The sequence below is a fragment of the Carassius gibelio genome, chromosome A12 (assembly GCF_023724105.1).
Source record: "Carassius gibelio isolate Cgi1373 ecotype wild population from Czech Republic chromosome A12, carGib1.2-hapl.c, whole genome shotgun sequence".
Classification (NCBI taxonomy): domain Eukaryota; kingdom Metazoa; phylum Chordata; class Actinopteri; order Cypriniformes; family Cyprinidae; genus Carassius; species Carassius gibelio.
Window position 1 is genome coordinate 9,188,747 of NC_068382.1, and position 13,981 is coordinate 9,202,727.

At 35.1% G+C, this 13,981-nt stretch overlaps 1 protein-coding gene across 1 annotated transcript in view; it reads right to left on the bottom strand.

The window, feature by feature from the left end:
- mms19 (MMS19 homolog, cytosolic iron-sulfur assembly component) overlaps nucleotides 1-13,584 on the bottom strand; it is an 18,619-nt gene extending 5,035 nt beyond the window's left edge. The window contains exons 1-22 of the mRNA XM_052611097.1: nucleotides 13,434-13,584; nucleotides 12,255-12,303; nucleotides 12,055-12,155; nucleotides 11,872-11,957; nucleotides 11,717-11,791; nucleotides 11,276-11,345; nucleotides 11,056-11,184; nucleotides 10,719-10,780; nucleotides 10,216-10,302; nucleotides 9,998-10,072; nucleotides 8,973-9,050; nucleotides 8,100-8,238; nucleotides 7,106-7,260; nucleotides 6,267-6,345; nucleotides 5,953-6,078; nucleotides 4,833-4,914; nucleotides 4,662-4,759; nucleotides 4,451-4,573; nucleotides 2,828-2,995; nucleotides 2,656-2,740; nucleotides 1,399-1,501; nucleotides 971-1,039 (exon numbers count right to left, since the gene is read on the bottom strand). Coding sequence (XP_052467057.1) covers nucleotides 971-1,039; nucleotides 1,399-1,501; nucleotides 2,656-2,740; nucleotides 2,828-2,995; nucleotides 4,451-4,573; nucleotides 4,662-4,759; nucleotides 4,833-4,914; nucleotides 5,953-6,078; nucleotides 6,267-6,345; nucleotides 7,106-7,260; nucleotides 8,100-8,238; nucleotides 8,973-9,050; nucleotides 9,998-10,072; nucleotides 10,216-10,302; nucleotides 10,719-10,780; nucleotides 11,056-11,184; nucleotides 11,276-11,345; nucleotides 11,717-11,791; nucleotides 11,872-11,957; nucleotides 12,055-12,155; nucleotides 12,255-12,303; nucleotides 13,434-13,518 — 2,124 coding nt within the window. The 5' untranslated portion in view covers nucleotides 13,519-13,584. The remainder of the gene's footprint in view (nucleotides 1-970; nucleotides 1,040-1,398; nucleotides 1,502-2,655; nucleotides 2,741-2,827; nucleotides 2,996-4,450; nucleotides 4,574-4,661; nucleotides 4,760-4,832; nucleotides 4,915-5,952; nucleotides 6,079-6,266; nucleotides 6,346-7,105; nucleotides 7,261-8,099; nucleotides 8,239-8,972; nucleotides 9,051-9,997; nucleotides 10,073-10,215; nucleotides 10,303-10,718; nucleotides 10,781-11,055; nucleotides 11,185-11,275; nucleotides 11,346-11,716; nucleotides 11,792-11,871; nucleotides 11,958-12,054; nucleotides 12,156-12,254; nucleotides 12,304-13,433) is intronic.
- Between the last annotated feature and the right edge of the window lie 397 nt (nucleotides 13,585-13,981).

Consider the following 13,981-nt stretch of genomic DNA (forward strand, 5'->3'; position numbering starts at 1 on the left):
TAATAATAGTGTATTCATATTTAGGAACTAAGCAAAATTAGTATTGTAATTTTACAAATAATATTGTTGGTTATTATTTTTTTTCTTAAAATACTAGACCTTTCTGATATTTTATGACATTTATGTCTGAAATAATAATAATTAGTATTTTTATTTATATTAATGTTTTATTGTAATTTAACAAACAAAATAAAAACTTATATGTAATTATTGTTAAATATTATAATCATATTCAGAAACGAAGACCGCTATAAATACCAGTATTGTGATTTTACAGTTGTCTTGTAAAATGATGTTGACTTATTAAATTTTCTGAAATATTAGTTATTTTACAGTGAAATACCACAATGAAAAATAATCTAAAAAAATATATATATTTTATATATTTATATTTATATAATATTACAATAAATCATATGAATAGTAAAAATGTATTTGTTATTTACATATTTTTAGCAATATTTTATTTCATAACAAAATAAGTATTAAACAGAATAATAATAATAATATTTAGAAACTAAGCTAACTTAGTATTGTAATTCTAAAAATAAAATAGTAATTATTTTTCTCTTAAAATATTTTAAACATTTTCCAATAGAAATATTCATAATAATTAGTATTTTTATTTATATTAATGCTTTATTATAATTTAACTGTAAAACTAAATCTAGTATTAAAGAAAAAATACAATACTAATTATAATTGTTACTTACAGTTATCCTGTATATTTCCAGGTATTTCACAGTGAAATACTACAATAAAAAAATAATCTAATAAATAATATTTTTTATTCCAAATAATGGAAGTAGTGTTAGTAGTAGACCAAAAATGTAATTTACGATTTAAAATGCATTTGCATTCTTTATTAAAGAAAAAAAAATTCCCAAACCTTGCAACCCTACAGTACAGGATTCTGATGAAAAACAAAAAAAAAAAAAACCCTGTAGTGAATAAATCTGCTCAAACTCACGCTGCATGGAAGAGAGCAGACGCAGGCCATGAGCAGACACACCAGCTGAGACAGAGCTGGAGACTGGATCTGGAGAAAACAAGGACAGTTAATAAAACAGCCCTCCATTCATCTACAGACACTAGAGATGCTGGGAGATCTGTACTGAAGATACTGATGATCGGAGAGATGCTGGTATGGACCAGACCACCATTCACTTGAGATATGATACCCTGAAGTAATAAATACGTTTCTCTTAAGTTGAATACATCTTAACGATGTGTTTGTTTCTTACAAACATGCAGCTTTTGGCTTCACCAGACATGCAAATGTTCATTTTTGGATGAACTATTCCCTCAAATCCTTCCAGAAGGGTCTGTGACATCGAAGCTCAGTTAATCTGGATGGTCAAATGTAAACCTGACGGTTGAGAGATGATCTTGTCACACCTGGAGCAGCTGGATTTTGGAAGGGAAGGCATTCTCTGGCAGGAAAGACACGTCTCCATCCAGGAAGAGAGAAACTGCCTGGGCGGCCATGCGGGACGCTGATCTATAAGAAATATACATGCATCCCCGCTTATTGCAGAAAATTATTTAGATGTTATATGTGACCCTGCACCACAAAACCAGTCTTAAGTGTCAATTTTTTAAAATTGAGATTTGTGCATTCTCTAAAAGCTGAATAAAGAAGATTTCAATTGATGTATGGCTTTGTAGGAAGACAATATTTAGCTGAGATACAACTATTTGAAAATCTGGAATCTGAGGGTGCAAAAAAAAACTAAATATTGAGAAAATCACCTTTAAAGTTCTTAGCAATGCATTTTACTAATCAAAAAGAAAGTTTTTATATATTTACAGTAGGAAGTTTACAAAATATATTCATGGAACATGATCTTTACTTAATCTCCTAATGATTTTTGACATAAAAGAAAAATGTATCATTTCGACTAGGGATGCACGATATATCAGCCACCATAGCGATATCGGCCGATAAATGTAAATTTTTCTGTTATCGTTATCGAACCGATATCTTAGAGCCGATAAATAATGCATTATTTTCCTCTTTAAAAGACATTTTGGTAACACTATAGAATAACGGTCCATTAGTTAATGTTAGTTAACTGCATTAGTAAACATGATCTAAGCAAGAACAATCCTTCTACAGCATTTATTAATCTTAGTTACTTAGTTACTTACTAATGCATTATTCAAATCAAAAGTTGTGCTTGTTAACATTAGCTAATGCACTGTGAATTAACATGAACTAACAATGAATAACTGTATTTTCATTAACTAACATACAGTAATAAATGTATTGTTCATTGTTAGTTAACTTGTTTCCATTATTTAAGCATTATTTTATTTATTTGTAAGGCTGCTTTATGTTTGATTTATGTTGAAGTGTTTATTGCCTTTTAATGATGATACTTTTTTTTTTGGTAATCAGGCTCTCAAAACTTATGTAAAAATGTGGATTTAGATTTACAGGCCAACATATCGGTTATCGGCTTTCATATTTAAAGAATTATCGTATCGGCGCATCCGAAATTTCTACCCATGCAATGTTTTTTGGCTACTGCTACAAATATACCCCTAGTGACTTAAGACTGCTTTTGTGCTCCAGGGTCACAGATATTAAAATGAATCAATATGTTCAAAATGTATCATAATTGAACAGTGTGTTGTTTCCGCTGGACTCACTCTGATTGTAGCGCAGCACATGCTGTGCTCATGACAGGGACTACAGCAGACAGAACAGCCTCGTCTGTGAGTGGACTACTGTGACCTGTTGTACAAACCCACAGTTACATAAACTAACAGCACACACTTCCATACACCAGAAGTTCACACCGAGATCACACCGGACACTGACCAGCGTCCCTACTCTGCAGCGCTGCCTGTAAGCAGAGTCCTAGAAGGTGTGGAATGATGATGTCATGGAAGAACCGTCCAATCTCCTCCGAGTCACGCGCGTACGCCGCTATCTTCTGCAAACTGATGCATACAGCAGCCACTTCCTCCACAGAGAAACCACAGCTACCTGAAAGATCAACAGCATTTCAGCATCACATCAGTATATTAGGACTTAACATCAGAACTAAAAAATTAAGGTCAGAGTCAATGTGATAAACTGATGATTATTTTGCTAAAAAATTATATTCAGCATTATTGTCATTTTAGGATATTGGACTTTAAACCTTTTTTCTAATTAAAACAACATAATGAATTTATATTGTTGCACAGAGTAAGTGCACTTTCTTTGAAAACACAAAAATCTGAATGTTTACTTTACCGATATCTCACTTGCATGATAATTTGCCACTGGCTATATGAGCAAAATATGACAGTGGAGATCACTAAACCAAAACATAAATGTTTGCTGCTGTTTTTAGTTCACCTTTACCTTTATCTCAGTCCAGAGAGAGTGTGCACACTTTAGAGACTGACCGATTGATCAATTTTGCTAATTAATCGGCACCGATAATCAATTGCTGGAACAAATGTTGTCGACAAAAATCCATACCGATATTATTGATATTTAAAGATTGCCAACATTAAGCATGGCTCTTTGAATTTCTATAAAATGGTAACAGTTTACAATAAAAGTCAGTTTGTAACATTAACTAAAGGTTAAAAAAATGCTGCTGAAGCACTGTTCCTTGTTAGAGTGTTAATTTCAGCATTTACTAAAACTGTAAATCTGTATCGGTTAATGCACTATGAACTAAAATCAACAATTAAGGTATAATATGATAACATTAAATTAAATTAAATAGTACCGTATATTTTCATAGTTCAGCACAGTTTTTATTTCAGCTTTCATTCATTATCCATTTTTAAAACTATCAGTTGATTTATCGGTTATCGGTTATTAGTGTGGGCCAACCTAGTTATTGTCAAGAAATACTTTGTCAATCACTGGTTGCCAGGTTGGGAAGAAAACAATGTAATAAAATGTGTCCATTTAACTCTTTCCCCGCCATTGATACGTTTTTACGGCTTTTTGTGTTTTAACTGTTGTTATACACTCGGGGGCGCTATTACACATCTTCTGAAAGAGTACAAAACCTCTCAAACAAAACGCACGTGAACAGGACGGAAAAACTAGCGATCTCTTATGAAGACAGATGCATATGATAAATAATGTGATCATCAGTAATAGACAGCATATAAATAAAAACTGCATAATGTTACGGAGTAAAATGTTGATCCAGGAAGTTGTATATGTCTATGCAAGCTTTCGTTAATGGAAGTGATTCACTGGATTTATGTTTTGATAATCGTACTGAATATTATCCAGATGTAGTTTTGATAAAAATTTGATTTACTCACATTTTTGCTCAAAATTATACAATTTTTATGAAACCTTCCTATATTCAAGTGTTTATAAAAAGAGAATGCTTCAAGCTGGCAAACATCCCTCTTACTCAATCGCTAGAAGCTAGATTATAAGTAGAGAAATCTTGCTGTAAAAGGGTACGGTGAATAAATGTACCTGTGTGGGCTGAAGCTAGCACCTGTAGCAGAACAGGGGCGCTTTCCTGCACCACACTGGACAGAGACGACACCGACGCCAACACCGTCACACACCGCTGACGTACAGCTGCATCAGACTGACCTGTGGAGAAGAGCGGTCCCTAATTATGTATTAACCTCCCATAGATGCTGTTCATGCTTGTGTGTGTGTTTTGTACTCTGGGTCCCACCTGACAGGATCTCTTCCTTCAGTCGAGGAATCATCCTGGAAATAAAGGCTTTGGGATGCAGATGAGCCAGAGATCCTGAACACTCCACCACAGCCAAACTGAGAGACACAGACATCAGTACGAGAGAAGCTTTAAAGAAGGAATACTTCTCATGAAAAAGCACACATCTACCTCACTTTAGGATCGTCTTCCTCCAGAATGAGTCTGGTTAAATGATCGACAGCTTTCTCCACATCTGGCTGAGACATCAAACCTGTGAGGAGCAAACAAGAGTATCCCATGAGCCTGCTGTTCTTCACATTTATTTATTTATTTGTATGCATGTAAAGAATGTGTTCAATGCCTATTTAGTGTTCGAGAGCTTATTTTAATATGTATATACCATTATATTTTTTAATTAATATTCTGAATTCACTTTTATTCTACTTTCAGTATTAAATGGTTTCATTTTTAAGAAATAGTTTTTTTTTTAAAATTAAATTCTGATCTTCTTAAAATACTCCCATTTAGGCCTAATTTATTTCTATTTCAAGTTTCAGTTCAGTTTTTATTTATTTCAGTGCATAAGCCTCAACATTATTTCAGTTAATTGCAAAAGAAACATTTAAAATTTTCGGTTTCTTAAATATTTACTATATATATTATTTCAATTAACAAAATGTTTTGATGGCTTTAGTTAACAACAATAATAACAACTCTGACTCCAGATTTTTTTTTAAATTAATTTTACACAATTTATGCTAAATTTGCAAACTCTTTTAAACAACAGGATAGAGCCAAAAACAAATTACCAATCCATGAGCAATATTACTACTAATTATAACCGAGAAAATGGTAATCCAATTATATTTACAGATAACTGGACAACAGACAATTTAAAAATGCAGTAGGTCAGAGAGACATTAAAGCATGTTAGAAATGTGTTTTGGTGCACGAAAGAATCACGCGAGCTTAAAAAATAAATAAAAAATGTGCTCTCCAATGCACGTATTTGATTTAGTGTTTTATAAGTGAATATACTGTAAAATGTAATTTAATGCTGAATTCAAAGCTGTATTTTCAGCATCATTCCTCCAGTCTTCAGTGTCACATGATCTTCAGAAATCATGAAAATGTGCTGCTCAAGAAACATTTCTGAATATTATCAGTGTTTTTCAAAAATCCTTACATAGAAAGTTCAAAAAGAACTTATTTGAAACAGAAATCTTTTGTACTGTTATAAATGTCTTTAACCCCACTTTAGATCAGTTGAATGTGTTTTCGCTGGATAATGTGTTGTGTGTGTCCTCACCGGGCTGCTGTCCCAGTGCAGTGAGCACACGTGTGCCTGTAATCTGGAGACCGGCGCTGGACTCCGTCAGCGCAGAGAAAACCACGCCACACAACGACTGCTGAAACGCAACCAATACACTGTCCTCTGTGTGTTTATGATGGAGGCAGAAAGAGAAATACATCAACACTACATATTAAACAATTATTTGAAATGTGTTACATTACTTAAACTTGCTGAGACTCTTTCCAGCGAGTGGTAACAAACACACAGTTTGAAAGCTAATCGTATGCATGAGAGCGTGAGTGTTTCGATCATGTTATCTGCTCATGTACCTCCATCTGCAGGCCGGCTGAGTGCGGTGGGCTGCACGAAACCCTGCAGAACCTCCAGCAGGGTGCGCCGCTGAGCACACTGTAAAGAACACAGTCAAACGCATGCATTACAGCACAATATACCAGTCCGCATGGGTCTAAACAACCATTTTTTAAATACAGTTTAAAGGGGTCATATTATGCTTTTTTTTTTTATAAAGATCATTATTTTGTGTATTTGGTGTAACAGAATATGTAAACATGTTTTAATGTAAAAAAAAACAGTATTTTTCAAATACTGTACAATGCCCCTCCTTCTGACAAGCGCAGTCTGCTCTGATTGGCCGACTGAACCAGTGCATTGTGATTGGCCGAACACTGCAAGCACTCGTAGGAAATGTTACACCCCTTTCCATAATCATGAGATTCTGCTTTCAAAATAAATGTAAAGACAGTTAATAACCAAACATCTGACGGTAGCCATTGACTTCCACTGAATAACAAAATGCTCTAGAAGTCAATGGCTACCGTCAGATGTTTGGTTATCCAGTTTCTTCAAAAATACCTCTTTTGTGTTCAACCGAAGAACAACACTCGTAGAGTATTGAATAACTTGAGGGTTAGTAAGTGATGACAAAAAGGTTTATTTTTAATTATGCAATTGTTCAATGCAGCTCAAGCCAAAAATAGTGTAATTCTTGCATTCTGATAAAAAACGAATTTTGCTTCTAAATGCATCCATGCATCCCTTTATTAAGGATAAATTTCAATTGCATGCCAAAAGAAGATTTTTTTTAACTTAGCACATGCAGGAAAAGACCTGTGCGGAATATATTAGTTAAAGATGGACAAGATGGTACCTGTGTCCTGTTATTATACTGCTCCAGGAGGGAAGGTATGATGGCAGCGGACACGATCAGACTGGCTCTGTACGAGGCTCCGGCCGCGGCCTGCAGGAGTTTGGCACTGGGCCACACCAGCTTGAGGTCTGGCTCACAGAGATGATGCTGACAGTCTGAGAGGACGAGACACACACCAGCTGTGATGGGGAGAACACTGATATATATGTTATGAGTCTGATCAGTCTCCTTCGTCTTGATCATTAACTAGGAGGCCAGGAACAATCATGAGAAGATGTGCTCACTCATCGTTTATTCTGCATGATCAGCTGTTTTGGCAGTGTGTGCTTCATTCATGTTCATCCAAAAATGTGCTCACCCTCAGGCCACCCAACCCTGTTTTCTTCAGTAACACAGTAAAGAAGAAACCGTGGTCCTTGGTTATTCATTAAATTACAAGTCAGCAGTTACCATCACGGTTCGAAGCAAAAACAACGAACGAACGAATCATTTGATATGCTTCATCAAATCAGACTGAGCCGTCTGACTGAAATCGACTCGAACCGAAGACCGCTGAGATGAACACGAGTGATCCAAACACTTGAATGAAGTTTTTATGGTTTCTCTGTTTATGTAAAAAGGTGAGCTGATGAAGACAACTTTATTCACTTTAGATATCCGTTTCATCATTATTGAGTGCCTGAGGCTCTTCATTACAGATAATAATGTTGTAAAAATGTTTTAGCTTCTTGCACAGACTGATCGTTTCACTTCATAAGACCTCATATATCACCAGGAGCCATGGGTATTAAATTTATCTTGCTTGTTGTGATTCTCAAAGCGACAGTTGCATTGACTTGCATTTCATGAATGGCCAAGGACCACAGTTACAGCTAGAAATCTTCTTTACTGTTCTACTGAAGAACAAAAAAAGTCAGCTACATCTTGCTTCTGAAAAGTACATTTTAGTTTTTGGTTGAACTATCCTCATTTGAATCCACCATTGTGGAGGTACCTTTGAGAACGAGGCTTAAAAACACCTGCAGCACATCCTCGGAGTCTGAAGTGAGCACAGAACGAGAAAGACAGGACACCAGAGCACTGAGAGCCGACAGACCAGCGGTCTCCACTCGCTCACTGGCCGTCTGGGACACCTGCACACAGATCAAACACAACAGGTGTGACCCTCCACCACAAAACCAGTCCAAAGTGTTGTCTAAATAAGCTTTCCATTGATGTGTGGTTTATTAGGATCGGACAACATTTGGCTGAGATACAGCTATTTGAAAATCTGGAATCTGAGGATGCAAAAAAATCTAAATACGGAGAAAAAAAAAACACTTTAAAAGTTGTCCAAATGAAGTTCTTAGCAATGCATATTACGAATCAAAAATTAAGTCTTGATATATTTACAGTAGGAAATTTACAAAATATCTTTACTTAATATCCTAATGATTTTTGGCATCAAAGAAAAATCTATAATTTTGACCCATACAATGTATTTTTGGCTATTGCCACAAATACACCCTAGAGACTCAAGACTGCTTTTGTGCTCCAGGGACACATATAGCCAAGTTATTTCAAGATTTAGTAAATCAAGATAAATCTTGAATTGAATTGACTGATTTGATTGTCTTCCATAAAGCCACATCGTTTCATAATTGATGAACATTGCAAATCTGAACTGAATCAACATTGATCTAAATGAAGCTGAATAATCTCACTATTGTCTTTAACTGAGGGGCTTTACAGCTGCATTTTGTCCAAACTCTTCTAGTTTACACTTTAGCTGTTTGAAACTGAAAATCTTTGGTATAAAGCATTGGGAAGTGTGCATGACAGAGCAAACTAGCATGAGAAAAGCACCAGCATCCATTGTTTCTCTTACCTCCCTCCGTATTGAGCTCCAAAGACCCGGAAGGAATTCTGCCAGCTCTTTATGGCTATACGTCAGACCGCAGGCGGCCTGCAACACAGGAACATTCAGGGTTCATGTTTAGCACACTAACACATGTGTTTTATTCATTTACTGCAGAGGATACAGTATGTTCAGCCAGAGCAACGGAAAAGCATGGCTAAAAGCAAAGTCACAGGTTCGAGTTCCAGGCTATGCATGAATAAATAAAATGTGTATCTCGAGTGCAATGGCAACGTAAGCCACTTTGGTGAAAATGTGTCTGCAAAATGCATAAACTTAAGATATATAACAGTGGATGGCAATTATGCTATTTGCAAACAATGAAATATTATAATCATGAACAGTGTTGTGACCGTTTAACATTAATTACTTCAAATTACTTCAAATTTCAAAAGACGAAAAATGGAAGGAGTAAAAAATAAATTTATCTTCTTGACATAAAAGTCGAGTGCAAAAACAGCCATATTTTAGTATCAGTGAGATACTATTACATTTACTATTTTTTATTACAGTTTAAAGTTTTAGTAATTTTGTAGCATTTTGGCATTTTTTTTTATTAGTTACTGTCTTTATTACTGAAATGTCTATATAGTTTCAATTCATTTTTATTTTACTTAAGCACTGAAAGAAAATGAGAAACTAGCTGAAATACAATAAGTTTAAGTTTTTTTATTTTTTATATTTTACTATAAAAGTGTATTTTATATTTAATAATAATTTTCAAGTATTTCAAGTTTTAGTTACCTCTAATAACACTGGCTGGCACAAATTCAAGCAAGTTGAATGAGGCAGATGGAAATACGTACAGCTTGGGTGACATGACATCATTCCCCAAAATGATTTTTAAATTTAAATCTATGTTTTTCACTTTTGTTGGTATATTTTTGGTACTGTGTTGTGTCACCATGTCATAACCGGTGTAAAACGTGAATCCTGAAGCAGAAGCAGTGGAGAAACACTGATGTAGTGAGTGTAGATCTGCATTGGATCTGTACCAGTGTCTGCAGGGAGTCCACTTTAGCACTCTGAATATCTGAGTCCAGCTTCTCAATGATCAATGGTAACAGAAACTGTCAGAAGAAAGCACACAGGACACAATAAACAAACACAACAGGTCCTACAAAGCATCGTTTCCAGTCTACTGACACACAGTATAATCCCAAACAAGTCTTTAAGAGACTGAATGAGGTTTAGATCATCCAGAGCATCCTACCTCAGCAAACTGAGACGTCCCAGTAAGAACAGCCCGAAGAGAAAGAACAAGCTCTTCCCGTGTGATCCCTCGAGGATCGCTGGGCGGCTGAGCACAGACAGAGAAACAGACATTTACATGAGTGTGAGGCATGTAGTATGCATTAATACATTCATTCAGCAAGTGTGAATCAAAAGTGACAGAAAATACATTTGTAATGAAATGATTTATTTCAGATCATGATGCATTGATGAACTCAGTTTTGCATCACAAGAATATGATTGGATTACATTTTGAAATATATTCACATGGAAAACATTCCATATTATTACTGGGTTTACTGTATTTTTTAGATAAAAAAAAATAATAATGCAGCTCAAAGAGCAAAGGATACTTGTTTTTTTGTTTGTTTTGTTTTTCTTACTGATCCCAAAATAGTTTTTTTTTTTTTTAAGTTTAAATAAATTCCACCAAGAAATGTACTGAATTTTAGGGTGAAGCATTAAATGCAAACATGTACTCACAGGACTAAAGTCTATAGGAAAATAACAGGACATCACTTCAAACAGTTCCTCTACAAACTTCCCTGAAAAACATGGAGACAACCGAATTACTGACCAAACAACATTTGTGCATATGGTCAAATCAGTAAACAACCTAAGATAAATAATAAATAAGTAATTATGGTCATAAAAAATATAAAAATAAATATATAAAAATTATATTTAACTTATGTTATTTATAATTTAATTAATATATATTTAAATAATAATAATAAAATATATATATTTTTTTTTATTAGATTTTTTTTTTTAACTTTACATTAAATGCATTCGGGTTCAACTCCAGGTAAACACTAACCAAGATCATAGCCCCTTTGAATGATGTTCCTGGCCACCTGGAAGGCCAGCAGCAGGTTGCGTGGATCTCGTTCTCCATCTACTGACTGCACAAATCCAAATATGAAGTCTGCACCCAAACCTTTGAGCTCTGTGGGACAAGAAATAGTTTGCACTACTGTTTCATGAATGTAAAGTCAACAACATAAAGGAGAGAAAGAAAGGTGGCCGGCGTTCCTCACCCTCCTCTTTGGACTCCATTAGACTGATAAGGATGTTGTAAACACATGATCGTTCAGCCAGCATCAAGGACTGTCGCAGAGAAGTGAGAGAAAATATACGTTATGTCTATGAGCTGGACAGGAGTTCATGTCATTCAGCAAACACAGAAGGGCACTCGGGACGTCCTGGAGCCAGAGGTCACTGATGTAAGGAACTTATCAAATTGCAATGATTGAAATATTAAACTAATGTATAATTACGGAGTTAGCTAATGGCTTGTTAGTAATCATGTGATAATCTGTTGCAATTAAAATGATAAATCTGCCATGTTTTGTATGCCATTTTGTTCCCAAACATATTTGGATTAAAAAAATTCGGAACTATATTTTATGCATTTATAAGAATTAGAAAAAAATACTCCTGACCGATTGAATGCATCCTTGCTAAATAAATGTATTCACCTGAACATGAATATCCTGGAAGATGGATTTCAAGATGGACACAGCTGAACCAGGAGGCAGAACCGAGCATTTCGTCTGAAAGCAACCAAAGACATCAATACACACAAGTAATATCAAGGCAGATCATGCACGTTTAGACACAAAAGTGCTCTTACCAAAGCCTTGAGCCCCTGAAGAACATGTGGTATGATCACATAGTGATCCTTCAGTCTGTTTTCATAGAAAGCTAGCAGGACCTCCACTGCAAGCAAAACACACAGATGCATCTTTGCTTAGACTGTCAATGGCATGCATTCAAACTAAACCCATCTAAAGGTGCATCATCAGACACGTCTTACCCTCTCTCTCAGAAAGACTGCTGTAACTCTCCTGCAGGACCTGAGACAGGAGCTGGACTCCACGGCCACGCGTCTGATGCTGAGAGCTGCTCAAACTCAACCTGCACCAAGACATACTACTACAGTCAATGCTAGAGAAGAGCAGGAAGACCTGAAACCACAAACTCAGCTCACTTTATGAAGAATACAGAAACCTTTACCCCAAAGCTTCAACCAGCTGAAGAATCGTGAACTGTCCGGTCTTGACACCTGAAGAGAGACATAAACTCATGTTTAATCCTGTAAAGCCTGTTAATGATAGTCAGAAAACAGCTGTTTTTAATGGAACGGTTTAAAAAGGTCCAAAAAGAACAGAAGAAACGGACTGTGCATGGTTGCTTGTTTGTTTGTTATGCATTATATCTGATACATGATGCTTTTGTGGCTCACATCGTATGATATTTTGAATAAATGAAAAAAAGAAACAATCTAAACAGAGGAAAAGTATGCAATTTGCTGCAAATGCTGATATTGCAAAAAAAAAAAAAAAAGATGCAGTTCTGATGCTTGTAAAGCAAATGACTGAGATCTTTAAGCATGGCAGACTAACTTACATAAAATGATATTAATATAATTGACATCCCTCTATATCTCCAATAACATGTCTCATTAAGATGATATTTACATGCATATAATGCAATGCAATACAATGATGATGATTGAGAGATAAATAAAAGTTCCTCAAAAGCCTAGACCTATGATCATATCTGACTGAAACTCTTGATGTTTCTAAATAAATGATGTATGGCTGATCAAATTAACCAATGCTGCTTCAGTCAACATTCAATTGTTCATCTTGAAATATTACTAAGAAAATAAAAGTTAGTCCTGTGCTGCTCTAGTTAAAGATTTCACAACAAAACGACATGTGGAGCACAACCTGAAGGTGGACATTTGTACATTTATACTAGTCTTGTATGAACTATTAGTCAATCAGATGACATAATGCATTGGGATTTGATCATGTTTATCATTTAAAAGCGATGTATCAGATGTGAGGCTATTAATGTGCTTTAGTAACAGCACACTGTCAGATTGACACAGAAGAGCTCTGCTAGCAGCTTAGCAAAACGAACATGCCTTTAATATAGAAAACGACGCCATGGCAGCTAATGATTTGAATGTATTATGAAGAAAAGATACCGTGTAATCCTAACAAAGATTTGATCTTTGTGTTCAGCCCCAGTGTGTGTGTGTGTGTAACACAGGATGTGGTGTTAGCTTTCGGTGTTCAGCATCACACGCGGCGCTCGCGCTCCTTTATAATACAGCTAATATAAAGATTCGGCGCTGCAACTGTAAAACACAACAAAGACGAGGGAGAATAATTGACGGGATACCTGTTGCGGTTTCTGCGACCTTGCTGTCAACCTGTCCAGACACGAATTCTTCCACTAAACCCAGCAGCACACTGTTATCCGCCATCCTGAAGAGAACCAGCCAGGCTTCAGACTAAGTTGCGCATGCGCACAACAACATCTGCGGCTGCCGCGAAACGACTTTTGTTTTCAGGTAAAAAAAAAAAAAAAAAAAAAAAGTACAAAACATTATTTAATAGATAAGATAATTTGAGATAATAAACAAATAAAAACAACGGTAATATAGCAATAAACATAAAAGAAAACAAACAATATATATATATTTTTTTATATATATATAGTTTTCATAATTTTTAAATTTATTAATTTAATTGACTTATTTATGTTGCGTAATCAAGTACATCTTGAGGTTGACTTGTGATTTTAAAATGTAGCTAAAATAAAAAAATATATATACATATATAAAAATAAATAAAAATAAGGTTGTCCTTTTTTTAAATGTCCATTTTGCTCATTAAAAATGTTGTCCTATTTAAAATGACTCCCAAAATAACAATATAATAGCTATA